An 8,181-nucleotide genomic window follows, 5' to 3' on the forward strand; every position below is an offset into this window, starting at 1 on the left:
ACAACAGCAGAAAGCCAAGCATTCCTATTGAACACAAGCGAGAAGAATCTAGGACAGAGTAAGGACTGAACCAGAGGACAAATAACACAAGATGCAGGACGCATAATGCCAATATAAAATAATACAAAGAAACAGACCAATAACAACAACGAGAGAAACAATCTTAGCAGTCAAACCAGAAATAAAAGGAAATAAAAAGATAAATAAAAGGACAACAATAGATAAGTTCCATGCAAAAACTTACCTGCTGCAGGACAGGTGGGTCTGGACCACTTACTGGTCATATATAGGCCTTGACTTTGCTTTGATTAGAACCCATTTATCTCCAATATCACGAAGTCTCTTCACCTCTGAGATAAGTCCATCTTCTTCCCTCTGTCTTCTGTTTTGTGGCACCTGTGTATCCTCACTTTCCTTCAGTGTGTGAGAGAGAAAGGGATGAGTACTAGCAGAGCAAGAGAGTGGGAAATGACTGGTTTGTCCCATCAATAGTGGGAGTTGTCTTTGAGCAGAAGGAGTGTAAGGCTGGACAGATGACTGTAACAAATAAGGCTGAAGGTCTGGGACTGAGGGATGAAGGGGTGTGGTTATTGAACGATAGAAAAAGACCTGTGAGGGCGAGAATGAGAGAGCTCAAGTGGGCTAATATCTCCATTCTTCACATTGTCTTTCCTTTTATATGGTCCTTGGCTATAATGGACCCAGGGCAGAGGTTAGAGAAGAAAAAGGGGGGAAGGTGTGATTCTAAAGATTGGATGAATCATTTATAAGGTACAAAATTTAAGGACAAGGAAGAAAATCTGGCCTCAGGGGTCAATATTTATTCTTTTGGGATTGCTCTTGACCTGGAGGAGCAACCCTCTGTGGCAGGTCAGACATATGCCCAAGTGCTGTTTGTTAGTATGTTATCAGTATTTCGTTTTAAGTGTTGTGTCAGTATAATGCGCACTTTCGGAAATGATGCTACATGCACACATTGTCAAAAGATTGGGAAGAACAAGATAAACCACGGTTTACTCCCTCTGTTAGCCTCGTATCACATCATCATCACAGCCTGAATTAACTACTTGTTGTGCAGTGTTATGTACTGGGGTTGGTTTGTTGAGAAGTAAAATCAGATACAAACAAACTTATGAACACTGTTACAGTTCTTTTTACTTTAACAGTTCAGTAATTTTAAATGAAGCTACACATTAGCTTCATTTAAAATTACTGAACTGTTAAAGTAAAAAGAACTGTAACAGTGTTAATAATGGATTTTAAATGCCAGAAATGGTGTCTGTGCAAACACTTTGTAAATAGTTTATTGATATTTCTGTCTTTCTTTTCACAGAGTGGGAGATATTGTTCCATCACAGTCATTATGGTAATATTAGATGTGGGAATATGAATTTCCCCATTACTGCCTATTTCAGAAAACAGTGATCCAGTTTTATCTGCATGCTGCATGAGCACTGAAAAGGTTTATCTCCTGAGAGGAAGTGGTCATTGATAATCTGCTGCTAAGCAAGCAATCATGTAGGATCTACTGGTTAAAAAAATCTTAAAGGGACAGCTCATCCCCAAAATCAAAATTACATATTTTTCCTCTTACTTGCAGTAGCATTTATCCGTCTAGATTGTTTTGTCGTGAGCTGCGAGTGTTGGAAATATCAGTCATAATGTGTAATGGAGCTGGATGGCACTCAGCTTGTGGTGCTCAAAGCACCAAAAAAGACATCTGAAAAACTCAACAGTAATGTCTCTTTCCATGAATCATCACCTGGTAAGATAATCCACAGACCCCTTGTGATTAGTTTCATGTAGGAACTATTTTCTTTCTCCCAAACTTCACCTTTTGCTTTGCGCACCACAACCCGATGCTATCTAGCTCTCTTATATTTGACAGAAGGGAAATGTTTCCTTGGTTGATATCTCCAATTCTTGGCAACTGACACCAAAACAATTGAGATGGATAAACCACAGATAAGATAAAACATATGTATTTTTGATTTTGGGGAGACCTGTCACTTTAAGGTTTAAAAGAGTTAGAGTCACTTTAGGTAGCAAACTGTTGTTGCGTTGCTTTCTATCTGGTTGCACTTCTGGACATGTCCCAATCAGTGAGGTCACACCACGTGTTTTCGATTAGTAGTTAATGACATAAAACCTCTTTTGGTGCTACTGATTAGATTTTGGCAAGAACTAAAACATGCCTGAGATTTCAATCCACCACAGCCACACATACACGCATTCCTGTGAAATGTCATAGACGTTATATAGTCAGACATCATCCCACTCAAACTTTGGCTCTCAGTGATACATGAGACAAATTCGAATCGTCCACTTTGAGTAAACAGAGGTGATGTCGAGCTGGGGAACTGCAAAGCAAAAGTAGGTATTTTAAAAATGCACATTCAAGAGGGGCACTGCAGTGAAACAGAGATTTATTGCCGAGTGCACTCTGGCATCTGTTTTTAAAGTATTTTGAACAAGCGTGCATATATGCCAGGGGGTCTGAGCATGACCTCATAGCATCAGACAAGAGGTATGCACAGAGAAGTGGTAGCAACAGAGAAGCTAAATATAACCACATGTTTGGATTGAGGTCTGCTGCATTGTTGTTATCTCTGGGAAAGTTTGTGTATTTGTGCTTTTTCTGTAGCGACGCTTGCATCTGATGAGCAACCAGCCTGAGACGGGAGGTGCAAATGCCAAATCTCAGGGGCCAAACTATGGAAACTTACTCCAACTCTATAAGCTTGTATCCACAGAGAGTGTGTCTAATAGCAAAACCTGATTTTGGCCAAGCTCTGATGTGTTGCCTCATCTTAGTTTCTTTATTTTGCTCTACTCTCAGTTGCAAGTTTTAACTCATAAATCCAGGAGTGTAATAATGACGTTTCTCTCTTTTTTTTCCAGATGTGTCTGAGGCAGAGGAGGAGAAACAAGAGAAACAGCCAACAGAAAAAGCTAAAACAAAGACGAAAGCAGAGAAGAGGAAGAGTGTAACAGATAAAACAGTGAAGGCCAAGAAGAAGAAAAAGAACGAACAGGTATTATAATGTTTCAGAAGCTCTAGAAGCTGACAATCAGAAGCTTTTTACAGCACACCTAATTAGAAACAGTTTTCTTCCAACACATTTTATTGAAATGGTCACAGTTTTATCCTGTTAGATTGAATAAATATCAGGAAATGTATCAAATTAATAGCATAAAATCTGCCTTCAATACTAACGTCATGAGTAATAAAACAATAACATCAACAAGCGTTAAAGGTATATACCGCAGGATTGTCCGTTAGTGTTTAAAGATGCTCACCATAGAGATTGAAAGTAAAAGCAAACCCCAGATTCACTTTCATTTGTTTGTTTTTTGTTTGCGATATGTTTTTTTAAGCACTGTGTCTCTTGGATGCCTGCTGCTTACGGTCTGGCACCTGTGCACTCTGAGCTCTGAGGAGGTACACGCTCCCAAACATGGCAAACATAGAAAATAAGAAGAAAATAGGAAAACACAAACACAGTCTCTACGGAAAAATATACCGCCACATACTTCTAGTGGGTCCTAATTTATGATTGAGAGAAATTACTTCTGTTTGAGTCTGATGACTATATTTTTTTAAATCCTTCATAGTGCCTCTTTAAATATACCAATGTGATGTAACTGAAACTAAATCCTGACAATAGTATGTGAGGCACTCAGTCGATGGCTGTGTTTAAAATCGTCCCTTATCACGGATATAGTGCACTATATAGTGTGTTCGCCATTTTGTAGTGATATTCGAATTCTCATCTGTTAATTTCATCCACTATATAGTGCACTATAAAATACCTACAATGCACAGCAAATTTGAGTGTACATATGATGTACACTACATTCAACTCACGTACACCACAATGCAATGCGGTTGTGTATTTCCAGGGGGAAACAATTCAAACGTATTGTCCGAAATCTTGTTTGGTTATTCCCTATATAGTACACTATTTAATACACACAACATAGTGAAGAGTGAGTGAGTGAATGAGGGGACGGTTTCAAACACAGCTATGTGAAAAACGTCCTGTTCCTCATCCTCATAATGCTTCTAATGGCATTTTCTAGAATCTACTGCACGAGAATGAAAACAACCAATCAGAGCCGAGGAGTCTCCAAACGCAGCCGTCAGTCCCGTCAGTCACTGCCTGTGAATTCGTCCAACTGTCAAACCAGGCAGCTCTGATCACATATGAGACAAGATTATGTTATTGCATTATTTATTTCTCGCCCCAAATGTTTACAGAAACAGATTTTAGCGCACTGTTCAGCTGATAAATGAAAAAGTCGGTCCTGACGGTGGGAAGTGTTTGGGGTTTTTCCTCGACTGTTTTTAACTTGGCGACCAGGTCATGTGCTTTCTCATATTATAGCTTAACATTACACTAAGATATGTTTCTGAAAACATTTGAGGTAAGAAATAGACAATGTAGGAACAGAATCTTGATTCATATTTGATAAGCAGATTTGACAGCGGCTCGGAGTGACTGGTATGATTGACGGCTGCTTTGGTCTGACTGTTGGTTTTCATTCAAATGCAGAGGCACTACGAGGAGGCAGAAGAACATGTTTTATCTGTCTCATGTAGTGACAGTTTCACCAAATATAACGGTATATTGGTATTTTTTAGATAAAAGTTACAAATTCTGCTTTAACCAAAAATCAGAGGAATTAGTTGTAGTAAACATTAATTGAAGCCTGTTTATTGTAGATCTGTTGATTTGGTCATAGCATGTTGATTGATTTGTTACAGTAAGATGCATATGACATTTTTAATAATAATTTCAGATTAAAAAAAGACATATTTTAATGTCTTATTTATACTTTGGATTATTCACGATTCATTTATTGAGTTCATAATTTAAAATGCATTCAAACCACTGTTGTATATGTAACACATAAAAGAGCCCGAGTCTGAATTATGTGTTCTTCATGTATTGTCATTAATCATTTTATTGCATTGTATTGTTGTATTGTATTATTCTTAAATCATTAATATCATAATGTGTACATTTTATTTTGCAATAATATCTTAATTGTCATATCACTGCCATTAATTGTTCATCTTTACGTGTTATACTTGAATCATGTGTGCAGCTTTTCTTCTTTTTTTTTTTGCACATTTTGAAAATATTTTTCCTATATTGTGTTACCTACTCTGCTTTTCTCAGCAAGTTGCCCCCCGGGAACAATTTAAGTGTTTCGCATTAAATTGAATTGAATTGTTTCCACAGAAAGAGTGTGTCATACCTCCAAAAAAAGAGACTGAGGATGGAAAGTCAGCAAAACCTAAAAGAAAGAGGAAGGTGAGCATGGTGACATCTGCTGTTGCAAAGAGGGACAACAGTCATTGTGCTTTGAATATATCAAATGTACATGAATATATTTGTTTACCAGAAAAAGAAGACAATTACAGATGTCTTATCCTCATCGGAGCCAAAAGCAGGCTGTCCTGCAGACCTGCAGAGTGTGGTCGCACAGTACTTCTCAGACAAGCTCTCTGTGATCGAGCAGGAGGAGCTCAAATTGCAGGGTGAGTCGGGGCAAGTCCCCTTTAACTCGGAAGTTCAGTCAATATCTGCTGATCTATTGATTCACTAAGGTCACCGTCTGACCTCCTGCATCTTCCAGACTCCTCCTTCCTGTCCAGTAATGACTTGACACACACCTTCTCCTCATATCTGAAACAGGGTGAGTGGTTCTCTAGAACTAAATATCAAATGTTCACTTTTAAACACACATTTCACTTTTGTATCCTATTTTTCCTGTTAGTTTGTCCCAAGTGGTCGAAGATACAAAAACAGCACACAGCAAAGAGTTCTGTGGTTCTGCTCGTCGTCTGCAGCTCTGCGCTCCGGACCATTGAGCTCATCAAGTAAGCAATGCAACAGAGGTGTTTTATGAGTTTCTTCTGTTGCAACTTTTTAATTATATTCTCATGTGTTTTGTGTTATTCACAGGCAGCTGACAGCCTTCAAGGGTGAAGCCAAAGCAGTGAAACTTTTTGCAAAACACATCAAGGTAGTAGAGATGACAGTTCATTATAATGCATTTTGTTTTGTCAGAACAATATAAACAGCTCTGTTTATGTCTGTGTTTTGTTTCTACAGATAGAGGAGCAGGTGAAGCTGCTGCAGAAGGGTGTCACCCACATCGGAGTAGGGACACCTGGCAGGATCAGTGCTCTTATTGAGAAAGGTAGGCGTGGACACAATAGTCCTCCACTTCAAAGCGTTTGAGGTCTTATGAATCTGTGCAAACTCTTTTCTCTTTGTCCAGAGGGTTTGAGCTTGCAGGCGTTGAGATATGTTGTTCTGGACTGGAACTGGAGGGACCAAAAACTGCGCAGGATGGTGGACGTTCCTGAGGTGAGCTACTGCCCCCTGCTGGACTGATGAGATAACTTGCTGTGACTAATCACACTGCATGGTTAAAAAACTTTTTTTGTTTATTTTTTTTAAACTGTAACTTCACTTGAATGTTTGGCTTTACTGTGCAGTTTGACACTAGAAGGCTGTTTTCACATTTATTTGCTGAGGAGGGAAAGTTTCTCTGTGTTTACTGTAACTCTGCGAGAATGGAAATATCCGTAAATTAGGAGACATCTTGTGTCCAGTAGTTTAATTTTTGGAATGAGCATTATTTGCATATTCATATATTCTGGATTTTCCAGTGGGGAAGGGGTAGATATAACTTTTAACACAGTAAAAGTTATTTTATTTTTTTCCTAAGAAAACTATTTTACGTCATGAATCATGTCTGAGACCCATGGTGCAATTTAACCACTTAAGGCATGTCTACAATAATACAAGAATAACAATCTCAACCTGTCAGTGGCAAAAACAAGCACTTTTAGTGGATGGAAACGGATGCCTATTGCCCAGCAGCTACATTGCATTCTGTTTGCTGCTGCTGCAGCACTCTCGCTCAATACTGGACCCACTGGAAAACTGTCATCTCCATTAGGCACTTAGACACAAGAACATGGGAAAATAGGATCCAGGTTTAAACATACTGAAGTTACCCTTTAAGTAAAAGAAGAAATACTATGGTCTTAAAGTATTCCATTTTAAGTAAAATTCAAAATGCATTTTAAGTCAGTTAGTTTTATCAGCAAAATGTACACAAAGTGTCAAAAGTAAAAGTAGTCTTTTTGCAGAATTGCTTCTCTCAGGGTGCCATAGAATGTTTTATTATTATTCTGTTTTTATCACTAATGAATAAGAGGATTTTAGTGGCGTACTTTGTCAATTTGCTTACTACTGTGTAGATTAGTCGTATTGTGCTGCATCATCATTTTTTATGTAAAAGCTAATACACAACTGTAAGTGTCAAATACATGTAGTGGAGTCAAAGTATAAAGTTGCATTAAATAGAAATACTCAAGAAAAGTAAAAATTTCAAATTCATTTGCTCCATGAGTAAACGTATGTAGATATCCCACCACTGCTGGGGTGTCTCTTTTTTCTGTAAAGTACATTTCTGTGTTATGCATCATACGTACGTGTCTGTTTCAGGTCAAACTGGACTTTATGAAGCTCTTGGAGAGCGGTATCCTGACTGGTTGCAAAGAAGACAAAGTCAAAATTGGACTTTTTTAACTGCACATTGTAAAGACGCCTTGCTGTTTAAAGCTTCATACTGATGCTCCTCGCTACACCCCGAGGGGCCTCATCCTGTTTGTTTTCCCTTTGTGTCCGTGTGAAATCTGCGCTGTGCTTTTACTATTTTAAGAGGCCGTGTCAAATGTGCGATGCTGTTTGTTCACTGTTGTTGTCCAACGCGTCGTCCCAGTGTGATGGATTGAATAAACGGACTCAGAATGAAAGCAGCATCCTTTTGTTTGTTTAGTCTGACCTTGGGAAGTCCCTCCTACCGAGAGTGTGAGGTCATGAGTTTACTCGCCCACTAGGAAGTCCCATTTATCATAACATCCTTTTGATAAAGCCCCTTAAAGCAGCACGGAGGCGAACCAGAACCAACATATTATCTCCCGTGGCAAAGCAAAAATGTAAAACACACATCTGTATCATTTGGATAAACTGAAACCTGTGTTTGTCTTGTAGGAAGGAAACACAAAATAATCACAAAGAAACATGGAAGTAACAGAAAACAGAAAGAGGTAGTTTTGTAAGGGATTGTGGTTAATTAGTAACAGGCTACAAC

The 8,181-nt window shown here is 38.6% G+C and overlaps 2 protein-coding genes across 3 annotated transcripts in view; one reads left to right on the plus strand and one right to left on the minus strand.

Annotated features, from left to right (window-relative positions):
* LOC121948736 (filamin A-interacting protein 1-like) overlaps positions 1–413 on the minus strand; it is a 35,113-nt gene extending 34,700 nt beyond the window's left edge. The window contains exon 1 of the mRNA XM_088083424.1: positions 245–413. Within this exon, the coding sequence (XP_087939550.1) occupies positions 245–284 (40 nt within the window). The 5' untranslated portion in view covers positions 285–413. The remainder of the gene's footprint in view (positions 1–244) is intronic.
* The window catches only part of cmss1 (cms1 ribosomal small subunit homolog), a 76,593-nt gene extending 68,750 nt beyond the window's left edge, over positions 1–7,843 (plus strand). For both annotated transcript variants that reach the window (XM_088083423.1, XM_042494173.2), the window contains 9 exons: positions 2,902–3,035; positions 5,250–5,321; positions 5,413–5,548; positions 5,647–5,706; positions 5,788–5,890; positions 5,976–6,036; positions 6,126–6,213; positions 6,295–6,383; positions 7,533–7,843. In XM_088083423.1, coding sequence (XP_087939549.1) covers positions 2,902–3,035; positions 5,250–5,321; positions 5,413–5,548; positions 5,647–5,706; positions 5,788–5,890; positions 5,976–6,036; positions 6,126–6,213; positions 6,295–6,383; positions 7,533–7,616 — 827 coding nt within the window. In that variant the 3' untranslated portion in view covers positions 7,617–7,843. The remainder of the gene's footprint in view (positions 1–2,901; positions 3,036–5,249; positions 5,322–5,412; positions 5,549–5,646; positions 5,707–5,787; positions 5,891–5,975; positions 6,037–6,125; positions 6,214–6,294; positions 6,384–7,532) is intronic.
* Positions 7,844–8,181: the final 338 nt, after the last annotated feature.

This window comes from Plectropomus leopardus, chromosome 10 (genome assembly GCF_026936395.1).
Source record: "Plectropomus leopardus strain MGB_pleo_1.0 chromosome 10, ASM2693639v1, whole genome shotgun sequence".
Taxonomy (NCBI): domain Eukaryota; kingdom Metazoa; phylum Chordata; class Actinopteri; order Perciformes; family Serranidae; genus Plectropomus; species Plectropomus leopardus.